Source organism: Peromyscus maniculatus, chromosome 12, assembly GCF_049852395.1.
Source record: "Peromyscus maniculatus bairdii isolate BWxNUB_F1_BW_parent chromosome 12, HU_Pman_BW_mat_3.1, whole genome shotgun sequence".
In the NCBI taxonomy this organism is placed as follows: domain Eukaryota; kingdom Metazoa; phylum Chordata; class Mammalia; order Rodentia; family Cricetidae; genus Peromyscus; species Peromyscus maniculatus.
In genome coordinates this window covers 3414549-3432636 of record NC_134863.1, presented here as the reverse complement: position 1 = coordinate 3432636, position 18088 = coordinate 3414549, and the positions used below count along the sequence as shown (strand labels likewise).

The 18088-nt window shown below is 44.4% G+C and overlaps 1 protein-coding gene across 1 annotated transcript; it reads left to right on the top strand.

Annotated features, from left to right (window-relative positions):
* The first annotated feature begins 432 nt into the window (after positions 1-432).
* Positions 433-13454, top strand: Igll5 (immunoglobulin lambda like polypeptide 5). Its single transcript, XM_042258963.2, has 3 exons — positions 433-727; positions 8791-8906; positions 13053-13454. The coding sequence occupies exons 1-3, from the start codon at positions 534-536 to the stop codon at positions 13370-13372; spliced, it is 630 nt and encodes a 209-aa protein (XP_042114897.1). The 5' UTR covers positions 433-533; the 3' UTR covers positions 13373-13454.
* Positions 13455-18088: the final 4634 nt, after the last annotated feature.

Below are 18088 nucleotides of genomic sequence, written 5' to 3'. Positions count from 1 at the left end.
CCCTATATCCCTGGCATTAGCTTCAACCTCACCCTACATCCCTGGCATTAGCTCCAACCTCACCCTACATCCCTGCATTAGCTTCAACCTCACCCTACATCCCTGGCATTAGCTACAACCTCACCCCACATCCCTGGCATTCAGCCTTTAGAGAATCTTGTTCCATTGGGCAGGTGTTCAGCTGCTCTCTGTGGCCCCTCTAAGCCCTGGGGACCTGCTCCACAGACCCAGGGTGCCCTTGGGGACCTGGATATCAGTCAGGCAGAGCCACCCAGAGCTCTAGGGACGGGTTAGCAGGTGCGAGCATACATCCCAACCACAACAGGGTAGTTTGCAGATGTCCCTCTGGGAGAGACAGATGAGGACCGTGGGCATTAGAGTGTGCCTGCTGCTGCTGGGAACCAGAGCCAACCTGGGGCTTGGCTACACAGATCCATTTGCATGGGAATAGCTTCTGGCCATCAGAGGAGGAGCAAGCCTTTTGCCAGGAAACCTTCAAGAGGGGCCGGAGTTGACTTTGAGCTTGAGGGACAATGAAGGTCAGAACAGGCCAGGCACTGGGCACCATCCCCAGGCAGTGCAAAGTTCTCCTTCTGTTGCTGCTGTTGGGCCTCGTAGATGGTGTCCAGCATGTACTTCCCCCAGGCCCCGCAGGAAGGAGCAGAGCCATGGGCCCTGGAGCTTCCGCGGGAAGCAGCAGGCCTAGACTGTGGACCCTGCCAGGCCGGTAAGGGACTTGCTTGTGGGGCATGTGTGAGTGTGGCCATGGACTGGAGGCTGGAGTGAGTGACTAGGAAGGTGGCAGTTAAGGCCAGAGGTACGAGAAGGAAGGATCGCCTGAGAGGAGGGCTTTGGGCAAACGATAGCCTCACCTCGGTTTAAACCTTGCTGTGCCAGGCAAGTTTTCTGCCAGTGAGGCACGTCCTTAGCCCATCTCCCTCGTCCCCCTGCTTTTTCTTTAATTTTGAGAAAAAGTCTTGCTAGGTTTCCCAGGCTGATATTACTGTCTGTAGCCTAGGCAGGATTTGAACTTGCCATCCTCCTTCCTAAACCTCTGGAGGGGCTGGAATTAAGACCATGACCCCAGGTCACTTTAGTGTACCACTGTCTTAATTCATTTAGAATTAACTGCGTGTTTGTCTTGGTCTAGTTGCAGTTCTAGAAATTTATAATTAGATAATTATCAAAACATCCATTAAATATTATGGAAGTGTCTTGGGGTGGGGGGAGTGGAAACTGGGGGCATGGAGATGACTCAGACATGAGGACCTGAGTTCAGACTCAGTGTGCATGCAAACGGTGGGAGGTGGTAGGTCATGCTGCTAATTCTAGCACAGGGAAGTTTGGGGGACCCCTGGGGCTCACTGGCCATCTAGTCTAGCTGAATCAGTGGGCTCAGGTTCAGGACAAGACCCTGTCTTAGAAAATAAGATGATCTGGTCTGAGCTGCATCACAGCTGTGCTCTGTACAAGAAAGCACTGTGTATTCTTCACACAGCCTGATTCACTGGATGCTCATCAGGTGGGCGGAGGAAACACTAGCTATTTTCTCTTTTTAAAGATTAGGAATCTGAGTGTATATAACCTTTGATCTCTATAGTTCAATATCACACTTTTGCAATTTATCCAACGTGTTTTATGAATATTTTGTTCTTTTATTACTGAGCAGGATCCCACTTTTTATAACTATAGCTAAAGAAAAAATTAATGAAACATTACAAATTTCTATTAAATCATAATGAACAAACATTAGAAATGATCAAGAAAATGGAAGAAAGAAAAGCAAAATTATAAATTATTGTTCATATAGGTTAAGCATATCTAATCTAAAATGTTCCAAACTCTCAAGCTTTACAAGTGCAAACACGACCCTGCACGTGGAGAACTGCATATTTGGGCCTCATAGTCAAAATGTGGGCACACTGGGAATGTTGTATGAAAATACTACCAGACTATTGTATGTGTATGTCAAATATAAATACATTTTTGATCAGATTAGATGTATGCAACCCCCCCCCAAATCTGGAATATTTAAGAATTTCTGGTAAGGAAATCATTACTTGTGACAGGGTGGAGGGCACCATAATAGGTGCTACAGTCTAAGGTGTGTATCAGAAATACTTTGTCACAACTAATTAAAAACACAAGCTACCAAATGACATAAGAAGACACACGAATCTATAGTCCTTGTATTGAAAAACTGAATGCTGATGTGAAAAACTACTCTAGAATGGGACATTGTGCAGAGAACACAGTAAGAACACTGGTGATGGTAGACTGTGGTCCTCACTACAGTGTTCTTGGCTGGGTGATTTGGCAAGATGCATCAGCATCATTAGGTATTTCTCCTTGACCCGGCTCTTACTGCCTCTTTCCTGGAAGATTAAAACTAGCTTCTAGTATTTGGGGCACTAAAAGAGAAAAGAGGCCTTAGGGATCTCAGTTTCCAAGGTGCAAGCGTTCACTTAACTTTCGGTTTCAGGGTGATAACTGACCTCAATTGGACATGGCATCCCCCTACTCCAGATTTATTGGCATTTTCCTTTCCAGGTTATGTTCCAGGCAGATGGCATGCAGCTTTGGGGAAGAGTCCTAAGACTTCTCTTGTAAACTAGGTTTCATAATCATTTTCATTTAACCACCACCATTTAAGTTGTAGCTCATATTCTGAGAGCTCTGATCAGCTCGTGTGTGCGTATGAGGTAGGGAAGTGTCTGCCCCTTTGTCTGAGCCTTTTGTTGAGTAGTAATTTTCACCTTTAATTGTTATGACACCTTTGCCAGGAAGTCAGTCACGAATGTTCATGCTATCCAGAGTGACTAGGCTCAATGCAACCCCTATCAAGGTTCAATCACTTTTTTTTCTCACATAAGTAGAAAATTATAGGACTAGGTGTGGTGGCGCACACCTTTTATCCCAGTACTTGGGAGGCAGAGGCAGGCAATCTCTGAGTTTGAGGCCAGCCTGGTCAATTTAGTGATTCCCATATCACTAAATAGGGGTTCATTGTGAGACCCTGTTTCAACAAACGAACAAACAAACAAAAAAACAGAAAAACATCTTGAAATTCATATATGGCACAATAGCACAAAAATGACCGTTTCTTAAGAATCTGGTAAACATCTCTGTGATAAACACAATGACCCTTTGGTCAACTTGGGGAGGAAAGTGTTTATTCAGCTTATGCTTTCACATCACAATTCATCATCAAAAGAAATCAGGACAGGAACTCCAACATGGGGGAACCTGGAGCCAGGAGCTGATGCAGAGGCCACAGAGAAACACTGCTTACTGACCTGCTCCCCATGGCTGTTCTAGAAAAACAGCCTTTTTTCTTATAGAACCCAGGACCACTTCCTCAGGGCTGACCACACCCACAATAGGCTGGGCCTTCCTACATCAATCACTTATTAAGAAAATGCCCGCCGGGCAGTGGTGGCGCACGCCTTTAATCCCAGCACTCGGGAGGCAGAGCCAGGCGGATCTCTGTGAGTTCGAGGCCAGCCTGGACTACCAAGTGAGTCCCAGGAAAGGCGCAAAGCTACACAGAGAAACCCTGTCTCGAAAAACCAAAAAAAAAAAAAAAAAAAAAAAAAAAAAAAAAAAAAAAAAAAAAAGAAAATGCCCAACAGCCAGATCTTATGGAGACATTTTCTCAATTGAGGCTCCCTCCTCTCCAATGACTGTAGCTTGAGCCAAGTTGATACATTACTAACCAGCACAACTGCTGGTCATGTAAATATCTCCTAGCTATGCTATAAAAATTACTTTCTTTGTTTCTGAGAAACAAATTTTGAATGACTTTTAATAGTTAATAGTAGCTTGCAATTGTTATTTATTTTGAAATCTATTTTGTATTAGTTAACAAAGAATAAAATTCAGGAATCTTCTACAATGTGGAAGAAACTTGAAGACATTATGTTCAGTGAAATAGGCCTGACCCCAAAGGACCAACACTGTCATAGAGTGCCTGTCATGTGCAGATTCATAGAGAGGGCAGAGTCAGTGTGACAAGGGGCAGGTGTGAGGGAATGAGAAGTTAATGCCCAATGAGTACAGAAAAGCTGTATGGTATGGTGGGGGAAGGGCCCACAACAGTATGAGTATGTATTAATGCCATTGGATAGATCAGGCAGAGATGGTGTAAATGGAAAAATCTTGTCATGGAAGCTGTAGTGTGACACAGTGAGTCACACAGTAAACCTTTTTGTCCACGTATCTTTACTTGCAAATGTTCATTGCAAAGAGTCATTGGTCTGGTTTGAGGCCTCTGATTCTGCTACACCATCCATACTGGGCCCTCACTTGGAGATCCTGTTGTTGCTGCTCTGTGCCATGGAGATCCTGCAGCTTTGGGTCTGCAGGACGTGCCCCTTCTTGTGCTCCAGCAGATCATATACGGGGAAGATGTTAGGGTGGGCCAACTCATAACCCTGGTTCTGGGCCTGGGTAGTTGCAGGGTTAATCAGCCTGCAGGGGCCATTCTCCTGAGTGCTGCATTTAGTGAGGGACAGGGACATCTCTCCTGCTCTTACGACCTTAGGGCCAGCCCTTCCAACTGCCACAGGTGGTGAGGGTCGAGGTAGGGGAGGGTGTTTCTCCCCCCCCCATATGGGAAATGAAGGGTGAGGCCAGATAGCCCAAGCTCACACACAGCCCTGTCAACAGGGTCAGCTCTACTGTGCTGCCCAGGCAAGGTAAAGGGTCTGCATTTCCGAGTGCTGCAGCTGGTAAGGGGGAGGTCAGCTCCCTCACCTGTGGCAGGCGGCAGGGGCAAGGTGGGGAGGGCATCTTTCCCTCACCCTCATTACCTCATGGCCCATGAGGGAGGCGTGGCCAGCATTCCCACTCATATCCTCAGGGCCGACTCACTTGTATCCCCACCAACAGGGTCATCTCTACTGCACTGCCTAGGTGAGGAACAGGGCCTGCTTTCTTGAATGTGGCAGCTGGTAAGGGGGAGGAGGGTCAGCTCCCTCATCTGCTGTAGGTGTTGAGGGGCAAGGGGGTACGTCTCTCCCTCACCCACGCTGCATGGTAATGTTGCACGAATCGAAAATGGTCTTATAATAAAAACCCGGGGCCAGATATTGGGGTGGATGCTGAAAGGTCAGAGAGACAAAGGGACAAGCCACTAGAGAGACTTCTCACCATTGCCGAATCCTCAGGCCTAATGGAAGGTGATCCTATCTCCACGAATCCTCTGACCGAAAGCCTCTAAGTCCTCAGCCTAAAAGGCCTCTAGTTCCTGTCTCCTCGCGTCTTATATGCCTTTCTCCGCTCAGTCATTTCACTTCTTTCCTAGTGCTGGGATTAATGGCATGTGACTCCCAAGTGCTGGGATTAAAGGTGTGTGCCACCAGTGCCTGGCTCTGTTTTTCTCCTAGACTGAGTCAGTCTCATGTAGTCCAGGGTGGCTCTGAACTCACAGAGATCCAGACAGATCTCTGCCTCCAAACTACTAGGATTAAAGGTGTGTACCACCTCTGCCTGGCCTCTATGTTTAATCTAGTGTTTGGCTCTGTCCTCTGATCCCCAGGCAAGCTTTATTTGGTACACAATATATCACCACACAGTAACTCTTATAAAGGAAAAACATTTAATTGGGATGGCTTACATTTTTCAGAGGTTTAGCCCATTATCATCATGGTGGGAAATAGCAATATGCAGGCAGACATGGTGCTGGAGAAGGAGCTAAGTGTCCTACAGCTTGGCTTGCAGGCAACAGGAAGTTGTTTGCTTCACTGGGAGTGGCTGAGCATAGTGACACACTTCTTCCAACAAGACCACACCCATTTCAACAAGGCCACACCTCCCATTAGTGCCACTCCCTTTTGGGGTCATTTTCTTTCAAACCACCACATTCCACTTCCTGGCCCCCCAAAGGCTTGTAGCCATATCATAATGCAAAACTGCATTCGGTTCAGCTTCAAAAGTCCCCATAGTCTATCACAGTCTCAAAATTTTTTAAAAGTCTAAAGTTCAAAGTCTCTCCTGAAATTCATGCAATCCCTTAACTGTAATCCCCTGTGAAATTAAACTCAAAAAGCAGATCACATATTTCCAACATATAATGGCACAGATTATCATTCCAAAACACAGGAAAGGGAGCATAGTGAGGAAATACTGGACCAAAGCAAGAATGAAAACCAGCTGGGCAAACTCCAAACTCTGCATCTCCATGTCTGATGTCAAAACACTCTTCAGATCTCCAGCTCCTTTTAGCTTTGTTGACTGCAGCAGACTTCTCTCAGGGCTGGTTCACTCCTGTTAGCAGCTCTCCTCAGCAGGTATCCCATCACTGAAATCTCCAACATTTTAGGTTCTCCAAGGCAATCCAGGTTTTACCTTCACAGCTTCACACAATGGCCTCTTTAGGCCTCCATGCAGGGACACCCCTGACACATGCCTGACCTCAGTGGCTTTCCTTAGTTGTGGAGGAATATTCCATCATGCCTTTCTTCTATCCTTGACTCTAAAGCCAGAACCACATGACCGAAGCTGCCAAATTCTGCTGCTTGCTGGGGCTGGAACATGGTCCCTCAATTACAACTTCAACAGCTTTCTGTTTTCCATGTTTCCTTCACTGCCTAAGTTTGGCTGTCCTGAAACTGGATCTGTAGACCAGGCTGGCCTCATACTCAGAGATCTGTCAGCCACCACCTTCTGAGTGCTGGGATCAAAGGCATGTACCACCACACCTGGCTCTAAGCCTTTTTTCTTTAATTTCTTTTACAACTTGGAAACTTAGCTGAGTGAGATCTTGCTTTGATCACCACTCCCTTTATTCTGTTTCTTAATCTGTTTATCTCCTTGAACACAGGATTTAGCTCCATTCCATTTCCTGGTGCCCCTTTTTTCAATCTGTACATTTTGTATTTTTATTTGCTCAGCTTGCTCCTTTTCATTATAAATCATCAGAGTTAACACTAATAACCATATTCTAGAGTCTATACTAAGTTGTTTTGAGATTTCCTCTGCTAATGGAATTAATCCAAAATTCTTCACTTTAGCCTCAGGCAGACTCTTCAGAGAAGGGCAAAAAGCAGCCACTTTCTTCACCAAAATATCACAAGAATGATCTCTGGGCCACAAGCTAACATTCTTCTCCTCTGAAACCTCTTGATCCAGGCGCCTACAGTTCAAATCACGCTCAGCACCACAGTCTTCCATGTTTCTACTAGGATGGCCCATTAAGCAGCATTTAAAACACTCAACTGCTTTCTAATCCACAGCTCCAAGGTCCATATTTCTTCAAACAAAAGCATGGTCAGGCCTATCACAACAATATCCCAGTTCCTGGGACCAACTTCTGTTTTAGGGTTTCTATTTCTGTGAAGAGACACCATGACCACAGCATCTCTTATAAAGGAATAACGTTTAATTGGGGTGGTGCTGTGGGATGGTCTATATGTCAAGTGACTCTGATTGGTCAATAAATAAAACACTGATTGGCCCGTGGCTAGGCAGGAAGTAGGTGGGACTAACAGAGAGGAGAAATAAAAGAACAGGAAGGCAGAAGGAGTCACTGCCAGCTGCCACCCTGACAAGCAGCATGAAAAGATGCTGGTAAGCCACTAGCCACGTGGCAAGGTATAGATTTATAGAAATGGGTTAATTTAAGCTATAAGAACAGTTAGCAAGAAGCCTGCCACTGCTATACAGTTTGTAAGCAAAATAAGTCTCTGTGTTTACTTGGTTGGGTCTGAGCGGCTGTGGGACTGGCCGGTGACAGAGATTTGTCCTGACTGTGGGCAAGGCAGGGAAACTCTAGCTACAGGGTGGCTTACATTTTCAGAGGTTTAGTATATTATTATCATGGTGAACATGGTGGCATGCAGGCAGCCATGGTACTGGAGAAGTAGTTGGGTTCCTATATGTTGGCAAGGCTTGAGAATATGTGAGACCTCAAAGTCTACCCCTACAGTGACACACTTCCTCCAACAAGACCACACCTACTTCAACGAGGCCACATCTCCCATTAGTGCCACTCCCTTTGGGGGCCGTTTTCTTTCAAGCTAGCACAGGGAGAAAGAGGTTTATTTGGCTTACATTTCCACACTACTGTTCATAATTGAAGGAAGTCAGGACAGGAACTCAAACAGGGCAGGATCCTGGAGGCAGGAGCTGATGCAGAATCTGTGGAAGGGTTAACTGGCTTGATCCCCATGGCTTTCTCAGCCTGCTTTCTTATAGAACCTAGGATCACCAACCAAGGGATGGCACCACCCACAATGGGTTGAGCCCTCCCACATCAATCACTACTTAAGAAAATGCCTTACAGCTGGATCTTATGGAGGCATTTTCTTAACTGAGGTTCCCTCCTTTCAGACAATTCTAGTTTGTGTGTCAAATTGACATTAGCCTAGCCATCACAGATGGATGCACACAAGAATCAATAAAAAAGTAGCCTGAAAGATCAGAGAAGGCCTCATGATGGAAATGAAAGCATTGGAATCCCCACAATAGAGTGTGCTTGGGTCCTGGGAGGAAGCTGGTTTGGATAGATCATGAGGAACTGGTATGGAAGAGACTCAGACACTGCATACACACACACACACACACACACACACACACACACACACACACACACACACACAACTTCCTGGTTCCACCACACCCACCAGAGAAGATACACCATTCTGGGCCTGGTGTTGCTATCGACACTGAAAAATTCAGAGATGGAAGAGGCAGATGGAGAGTGGGACTTGTGGGATACTGGCTGTCCATCTAATTTCTGCCAAGGACATAGTTCATTTACTGTAGTCCTGTGCCTGTCTCACCCATCAGGTTCCTGTTCCAGACCATCCCACGGGCAACAGGCCCCAGGTGCTGGCCCCATGGGTTTCCGTCTGAGCACCAGTCATGGCATGTCTTTGGTAGAGGGACCCAACTCACAGTCCTGGGTAAGTGGCTCTCATGATCTCATTCAACTGTCGTAGAAAAGTCTGTTTTCCCTCTAGAGAGTTCTTTCCATCTGCCTTCCCTAGCCTTACAGTCTGACATGTACTTTTTCTGTGGGTGAGGGAGAGACCTCTTAGGGTAAACCACAGGAAGGACCCCAATAGTGTCATCTACTCTTCTGAGGCAGATGCCCAATGGGGCTCAAAGGCTGAGATTTTCAGACCTTAAAGACCACTAGACCCCAGCATCTGAACTGAGGCCAAGGTGTCCATCTAAACTGAAACAGACACATAGTAGGGCCACATATATGGCTGGTGCCATGAACCCAGCCTTCAGAGCTCAGATACTCCATGTAGAAAACCACTGAGGCCAAGAGAGGGAGGGATCTGGCAGTCTAGGCTGCAGCTCTCCAATCTTCTGCTGGCTCACAAGGTCATGGGGGCACACAAAAGGCTCAGAGTGACAAGGTAACTAGAATCTGGTCCTCCCAGGATGATTACTAGGGAAAAAATGTAGACTACTGTTCCTGGGCTCTCTCAGGCTTGGGGCCTGCTGGGTAGCTTGGCTAGTTGTTTTACTTGTCCATCTTCCTCATATGTCCTTAGGCTTAGAGAGGAATAAGGGAGCAAATGATGCTAAGTGAAATCAGGAGTCACCAGGGCTTCTGAAGTAGTCATGGGGTCACTATCATCATAGTCTGGGGGATGGAGCCCAGGAACACAGCCAGTGCAGGGTTCTGTGGTCAAGTAACCACTGTGGACAAAGTGTCAGCTCCTTGGAGAGTTCTCTCTCTAAGAAACTAAAAAGGCTTTCAGAACATACTTTTTCAGTTCCTCTTTCTGTAAGGATAAAATTAGATCAATCTGGACCTCTATAGGAAAATCACCTGTGATTAGTGAAAGGGTATCGGCGTTGGTGGCTGGCGCTGGTTACCGAGTAGAAAGGTCACATTCACAACAGAACCCAGTGGTACCTTTTAGAGCTTTATATTAGGAGAAGGAGAGGGGGAGGAAGAGAAAGAGACAGAGAGACACAGAGAGAGATGCAGAGAGAGAGAGTGCGTGTGGGGGTGCACGTCTGGCTTCTAGGCTGGGATGCAGTCACCCGCTGATGATGTAATAAGGTGCCAGACGAGACCCCCGAGCTGCGCATATACAGAATCCTTACATTCCAGACCTTTGCTTATTATAAAAAAAAGCAAGTAGATAGAAATAGGGGCGTCGTTTCTTCCAGGAAAAACTGCTTCCAGCTGACTTGGAGGGCATCAGTTTGCTCTTGGAGGGAATAGGGAAGGGGAGTCTTCCGAGGTAGACAGGTGTTGTTGGATGATGGGCTTTCCATCCTGGAACTGTGCATCTTTCTTGGCTTGGCACTCTGGCTGTTTTTGTATCTGACGGGATGCTGGTGAGATAGGAAAAGCCTGAAGTAGGTCTGACCTGTCCAGATGGATTTAAGCTGGTTTCTGGAGCTTGGGAAAAGTTCTGAACATGTTAAAAAGCAGCCATGAGAAGATTAGTGACTATATGTGGTGTTTAGTACTCTGTTTATATTGGTTAGTGTTAATGGGAGAGACAGAGAGATTGGAACATATTAAGCTTTATCAGAGAGAGATTATTTTAAGGCTTCTGTTTCCTTTATTAGTTTGGCATCCAGGAGACAGGTGATCAATTGTTGAAAGCATTTCACAGTAACAGATGTTTATATTAAAGTCTGTTTTTGTAGAACCCAGACACTTTTGGGTCTGGGGGTGTAAATACCTTTAGCTATTACAGTTTCTTGTCTGGTGATCTCTGGACTTCAGTTCTGTGGTGATCCTGTACCATTAGCTGAACAGCGAGTTAGAACAGGGAACTGGGGAGAGAAATGCTTGTGGTGCATGAGAACTTATTTCTTTGGAATTAGGGACAAGGCAAAGATCAGGGTCCTGTTTGTGTGCATGTGAGAAACACAGGCGGGTAGATCTGGAGTGAGGCACATGGAAGCTCCTTTCTTAGCTGGAAATCTTTCTCATTAAGTAACCCTGAAAGTGCAATTAAATCTGGTGAGGTGGATAAGGATGTCCTCCGTACCCTGACAATAGGGAAACCAGGAGAGGTGATATCCCAAAACTCCCAGGACCGAGTCAGTGGCTCTGGTGTCCAGAAGGAAAGAAACGGGTTGCTTCCCTGCTGTGTTCTGGGTTCTCTGCATGTCTGTAGCCAAGCCTAGATCTGCTGGAGGTCTTAGCTTGATGTTTGCATGCATCCTGGCGCCTGGGGGCAGTCAGCTGACTGGTTGTCTTTCTAGGCGGCACTTTCAACAAGGGCTGGCAGGGCACTTGCTAGCCCGTGGCCTTTTCCACACTTAGAACAGGGACCAAACAGCATTTGGGAGTCAGCGAGTGCCAGCACTTGGCAATTGTGTTTTGGGGCTTTTTTTAAATCTCTTCCCTGGCACACCTTGAATGCCACTGATGACACTTTTGCCTGTGGGGTGAGGAGCCTTGCTCTCCAGATGCTTATTATGCATATAGACTTTATCAACAGTGATGACCTAGGAACTGTTTTATGGAATTATTTGTGTTAAAAATGGAACTGCTTAAATGAAGAAATTCATTTTTTCTACCTAGGCTCAAGATGCAGTTTTTTGTATGCATATATGCTTTATTAACTGTGGTGATTCATGAATTGTTTTGTGTTAAAAATGAAACTGTTTTATATATAAATGAAACTGCTTTTAGAATTGGTTTTATGTTACAAATGGAACTGTTTAAATGGAGAAGTTTGGGTTTTCTTCTAACTAGGTTTGAGATTTTGTTTAAAAACTTTATAAAGAAAAGGGAGAGTTAATATTCCTTAGTCTATTTAATTTAAAAAATATTTTATTGTTATTTAAGTGGATTAATGTTATGTTTTGTTAGTAAGAAATGCAAATGGGCATACTAAGAGATTGCTTTAAAGTATAAAGAGTTTTATTAAGAAACTGTTTTGGATGTTTTGCTAAAGGTTTTAAAGTGTTAATGGTTAGATTGAGAATATTGCTTTCAAATATAGATTTGTAGGAATTATAATTGTGTATAATAGTATTTATCTCATGTTATCTAAATGGAGAAATTTGGCTTTTTTTCTAGCTAGAATCAAGATACTGTTTAAAAAATTATAAAGAAAAGGGGGAGTTATGAGTGAATTAAGGTTGAATATATGTTTGTAGGCATTGTAATGGTGTATAGTAATGGTCATGCATTATGTTAACCTATTGATATTGACACACCATGGTTTGGTGAAGTCAAGGAAGTGTTTAAGTTTGATGTGAAAACATCAGAAATTTATCCTATGTTCTATTAGCAAGAAATTCAAATGGTTCTATTAAAAGAGTTCAAGTTTTAAGATTGAGAGAATTGTAACTATGTATAGCAATATTTATGTTAGAATTATGTTAACCTGTTAATGTTAATGATGAAGCTAAGGGAGTTTTTAAGTTTGCAGTTGCATCAATAGTTTTCTGGTTTAGAAAGAGCTGGAGGCAGCTACGACTGATGTAGTCACCTTAGACCCAATCCAAAAAAGAAATGCCATCTTTATCATCCTCTACTCCCATACTGGAAGGTGTGACAGCTATGAAGATTGCTGTAAGCTCTTAATGGGAGTTGTTTTTTATACATCAAGAAAGGGGGACTTGTGGGAGCCCATTTTCAGGTTTCCTAGTGGCTTTACCCAGCATGTCTGCATGGAGAGGATGATTAGACCATGGACCTGAGTGCAGGTATCTGAGATGATCTGCACTTGGCTATGCTTGGGGGAGGTCTTTTGCTCCACCCCTTGGCATTCCTATAAATACCCTAGGGCAGAGACAGTCGAGGCCTGGTGGATTAGGATCCAGGCCCTCCCAAGTCTATCCTGTATTTTCTATCTGTTTCTCTCCCCTCTATCCTTCTATCTAATATTTTTTGCTGATCCTACTCAAGAGCACTCTGGGGTAATGTGGGGTTGAGGTATGGCCCCCCCACAAGGATGTCTGTTCTTTAGGGGACTTGAGTGGATAGAGAAGAAGAAGGAAGCAGGATCCCAGGATGGAGCATGAATGGTCACAAAGCTCCTGATAGGAGAGGGTGCTTCCCTGTCACTTGGGCTCTCCTGTGACAACTCTCATCCCCTTCTCTATCTGCACAGGTCAGCCCAAGTCTGACCCCTTGGTCACTCTGTTCCTGCCTTCCCTGAAGGCTCTCCAGCCCAAGAAGGCCACACTAGTGTGTCTGGTGAGTGAATTCTACCCAGGTACTTTGGTGGTGAACTGGAAAGTAGATGGAATCCCTGTCACACAGGGTGTAGAGACAACCCAACCTACCAAACAGACTAACAACAAGTACATGGCCAGCAGCTACCTGACGCTGACATCTCACCAGTGGACACCTCACAGCAGATACAGCTGCCAGGTCACTCATGAAGGGAGCACTGTGGAGAAGAGCGTGTCACCTGTTGAGTGTTCTTAGACTGCGATCCTCCCTGAAGCCTCAGGGGCCTGGATCTGAAGTGCCAGAAAAGGTCTTTTTTTTTTTTTTTTTTTTTTTTAAACTACTAACCATCCCACCTCCTCTCCTGTGCCCAATACTCAATAAATATCTTGTTACCCACAAAGAGTCTTCTCTATCTCATTGGTTTCCATGCCATATTTCACTTGCATGCCCAGGAACTTCAGAGTTTGGGAGTTCTGGACACAGTGGGAAACTAAGCCAGGGGAGAGCTCATAATCTGTGAATTTTCTGGGACATAATGTTATTGCTAAAATCCCTTCCTACAGGAGATATAAGCAGTATCTACCCCTTCTCAAAAGGTCCCAATGATAAACCAAGGCACGATTCCACCAAAGTTTATCCTGGGGAACCAACAAGTGTAGCTAGAGTTTTCCTGCTTTGCCCACAGTCAGGACAAATCTCTGTCACCCGCCAGTCCCACAGCCGCTCAGACTCAACCAAGTAAACACAGAGACTTATATTGCGTACAAACTGTATGGCTGTGGCAGGCTTCTTGCTAACTGTTCTTATAGCGTAAATTAACCCATTTCCATAAATCTATACCTTGCCACGTGGATTGTGGCTTACTGGCATCTTCACATGCTACTTGTTTCTTTGCTCCCTTACAGAGCATAGGTGAGGGGTTTACAGAGCTGTGGGTGCCCTACCCTCTTAACAGGCTGCACCTGAAAAATCTTTCTCAGAAGGGAAATTTCTACACATTAGTTATAGGTAAGACCATTGGCACTGGGGGAAGTGACAGGTTCCAACTCCCCTCTTTTTTTTTACTGGCCTAATTCACACTCTGTAGCATCTCAAGGCACATTGCCCATCTTGGTTTTGTTGGCCAGCTCCTGCATCCAGGAACTTTATGCTCTCTCAGATGGCTAACCTTTGAGGCCCCTCACCAAATCCTCCTTTGGCTCCTTTAGCTTGTGTTTCCTGCCATCTGCCTTCCACAATTTGCTTTCCCAGGTGGTGAATTAGCTGATGCAGGCATGTTGTTGGGTTCTGTCTTAGTTAGGGCTTCTATTGCTGTGATAAAAAAAAAATTATGACCAAATACAATTTTTGGAGGACAGGGTTTATTTAAGCTTTATTTACAGTGTGTAGTCCATCATTCAGTGAAGTCAGGGCAGTGACTCAAGGCAGGAATTACTGCAGAGGATAAGGTTGTTTACTGCCTTGCTCCTCATGTCTTGCTCAGCCTACTTTCTTTCTTTCTTTTTTTGGTGAAGGAAAGGATTTATTTGGCTTACACTTCCACATTGTAGCCCATCATTAAAGGAAGTTAGTACAGGAACTCAAACAGGGCCAGAACTGGGAGGCAGGAGCTGATGCAAAAGCCATAGAGAAGTGCTGCTTACTGGTGATAGTGCCGCGGATGTTATGGGAGTAACCAAACATTTCTGGATGGATTTAAGGCTCATGCCAAAAGACTGAACTTATCTCTGGTACTATGGACTGGGCCAGGAACCCATGACTAGGTAGGAAGAGAATTTAGTACTATTATTCTGTTAAATGAACAGTGTATTGAATGGCTAAAGCAAAGCAAAGCTTAAAACCAGCTGGGCAGACTCCAAATTCTGCATCTCCATGTCTAATGTCAAAGTGTTCTTCAGATCTCCAACTCCTTTCAGCTTTGTTGACTGCAATACACTTTTTTCTCTTAGACTGGTTCTACATCCTGTTAGCAGCTCTATTCAACAGGTATCCCATAGCTCTGGCATCTCCAATATTTTTGGGTGTTCAAGGCAACCCAGGCTTCAACTTCACAGCTTCACATAATGGCCTCTCTAGGCCTCTATTTGGTGACACCTCTGATACATGCCTGGCCTCAGTGGCCTTCATTGTGGAGGCAAATTCCATAGCCCCTTTCTTCTGTCCTTAACTCTAAAGCCAGAACCACATGGCTGAAGCTGCCAAGTTCTGCTGCTTGCTGGGGCTGGAACATGGCCCCTTTATATAATCACATTTTCATCAGCTTTCTGTTTTCCATGGTGACCTTCACTGACTAAGTTTGGATAGCCTGGAAATTTCTCTGTAGACCAGGCCTGCCTCTGCCTCTGGAGTGCTGGGATTAAAGGCGTGCACCACCACACCTGACTCTAAGCCTTTCTTTAATTCCTTTTCACAAGTTGGAAACTTATCTGGGTGGGATCTTTCCCTGAGGTCCCTACTCCCTTTATTCCATTTCTTAATCTGTTTATCTCCTTGAATACAGGACTTGCCAGCCTACTCTCTTATAGCACCCAGGACCACTTGCCCAGTGGTGGCACCATCCATTCTACTTCAATTATCAATGAAGAAAATGCAACATAGGCTTGTCCATAGGAAAGTCTGGTGAGGCCAGTTTTTCAGTTGAGGTTCCTCATTTCCAAATGACTCTAGCTTGTGTCAAGTTGACATGCAACTAGTAAGTATGATAGACCCTCTGTCAACTTGACACACAGACACACCATGTCCAACCATAACCTTTCCTTTTTTGTTGTCCCTAAGATTTCATATTAATATCTGTCAGGAGCCATTATCATGAGCTATTACAGGCTGCAGAATTATACAGTAATTATACAGCTATCATTTGATAAGGTCAACCCATTAGAAATAATAATTCTACTGGAGGAAGCCATTACACAAAGCATTTTGCAATTATTGCCTTTTGAATGAATTGGCTGTTTTCTTGCTGTAGATTCTTGCTGTAGCCTTTTCCCATCTGTTACAAATTTGGGATTTATTTTCCATGGTTTAGAAATGTTTGTTCATCTTTGGGCACAATCTCCTTCATGCATTTAGGATGTATTGATCATATCCCCTAGCTATGTATGAAAACAGTCACACAGTCAAAACCTGTTTCCCACAACCAGGTCTTTTGTTCCTTTCTCCAATGTAAATGTAGAGATATGCCTTCCTGCAATTATCTTCATTGGCAGGCATTTGGTCAGTGTTAAGTGTGCAGGCAAAAGTATCTCATTTGAGACAGTCTCAGACACCCAACGACATAGAATTATGACATGTCTAAACTTGTTGATTCACAGCCTTAGAGAGACAGGAAACAAGCATGCCCTGGGCTCACCCTGCCAGCAGATAGGAAAGTACTGCTCCAAGCTAACCTCACACTAACAAATTCTTAACTCCTTGTACTTACTTTCACTTTGGTTTATTGATTAGCTTATTATCTACCACACTTAGGAATGTGTATTACACACAGATTCCCCCTTTTTTCTTCTTAGATTTCCCTAGTTGATTTAAGGTCTCTCTCCCCCTCATTTGACCCTGTTCCCTTCAAGAGTTCACTGAGGCTTTTACTAGTCACCTCCTCCTAGAGTCATAAACAAAGCCTAACAGTCACTAACTGGTGTAAACTCTTATTGGCCTTTTATGACCCTGAAAGAATTCAAGCCTTGCACAGTGGAGACCCTGGCAACAAAAGTAGCTACCACAGTTAGTTAATCTTTCATTCTATTGGGCATGATAAATTTAATTCAGTAGTTATATACATCTCGATTGGCTTTGAAAATTATAAATTTATAAACTCAAGTTCCAGTTGCTTTTGGGATACTATCTTACAAGGACTCCAACGTACAGTATGGCTTGATAAGGAAGGGAATGGCTCAGTTGCCATTAGCCTACGGGCTGTGGGTGAGATAGGACCTCTGTTGGTCTTTTCTGTATCGAACACACAGATTGCAAGCCCAGTGCCACTTTGAGATCTTTGGCAGCAATTAACCATGCAGCTCACACACGATTGAGCCGGTATGATAATGAGTATTCAGAGACGGGTAATGCCTGGGGGGCGCTCACCAAACTAAGACAGAGCACCTGTGTGGCCTGGGCAGGCATCTCCATGACGGGTAAGGTGACCTGCTGATGTCCCATGCAACCCAAGTCAGAAGCTCATTTTTTAATAAAAGGGGGACCTGCAGGGTCCTGGCCTCCGTTTTGGGTAACTGTTGCCTTGCTTGCAGACCTTGACCTTGATATCTTCCCAATGCTAATTCCCTGCCAGGTTCCACCCTCCTGAATGCTTAAGGGAAGTTCCTTGTCTGTGTATCCTGAATAATGGGTGTTAACAGCTTAGATGCAAGATTGTAAAACATCAGTAGTGAACTTCTTCCCTCTGGGGTCCTCCCATTGTGCTGTAAGCCTGTATTTAAGACCTCCTACCCCCTTCAAGAAATGACATTTGACATTTAAAATTAAATATATATTATATATTATATATATATTTAATTATATATATAATTGAATGAATACTTTGAATGTAATCTATGAATACCACAAATGTGATTAATATCATGAGTGTAATTAAAAAAAAAGAATTCAAGCCTTATGACCTTTCTTAAGCCAGAGAATTGCTAATTGTATGTGTATAAAAAGTAGAAACAGGGGCTGGAGAGATGGCTCAGTGGTTAAGAGCACTGGCTGTTCTTCCAGAGGTCCTGAGTTCAATTCCCAGCAACCACATGGTGGCTCACAACCATCTGTAATGAGATCTGATGCCCTCTTCTGGCTTGCAGGCAAACACGCAGCCAGAACACTGTATACATAATTAATTAATTAATTAAAAAAACAAACAAAAACTGGAAACTTCAGAGACTCAGGGTAGCGCAAAGAGAACAGAGAGAGCGGAGGCAGAACAGTAAAGAGACACTGATAGGAAGAATGTGGTGTGAGTGTATTTATTCCTCTGTCCTC

Bases quoted from the DNA above. Each gene is read 5' to 3' on its own strand.
- Igll5 (XM_042258963.2), top strand. From the start codon at position 534: ATGAAGGTCAGAACAGGCCAGGCACTGGGCACCATCCCCAGGCAGTGC. The intron at 728-8,790 runs GTAAGGGACTTG...CTCACCCATCAG, and splicing joins CTGTGGACCCTGCCAGGCCG to GTTCCTGTTCCAGACCATCC. The intron at 8,907-13,052 runs GTAAGTGGCTCT...CTATCTGCACAG, and splicing joins GACCCAACTCACAGTCCTGG to GTCAGCCCAAGTCTGACCCC.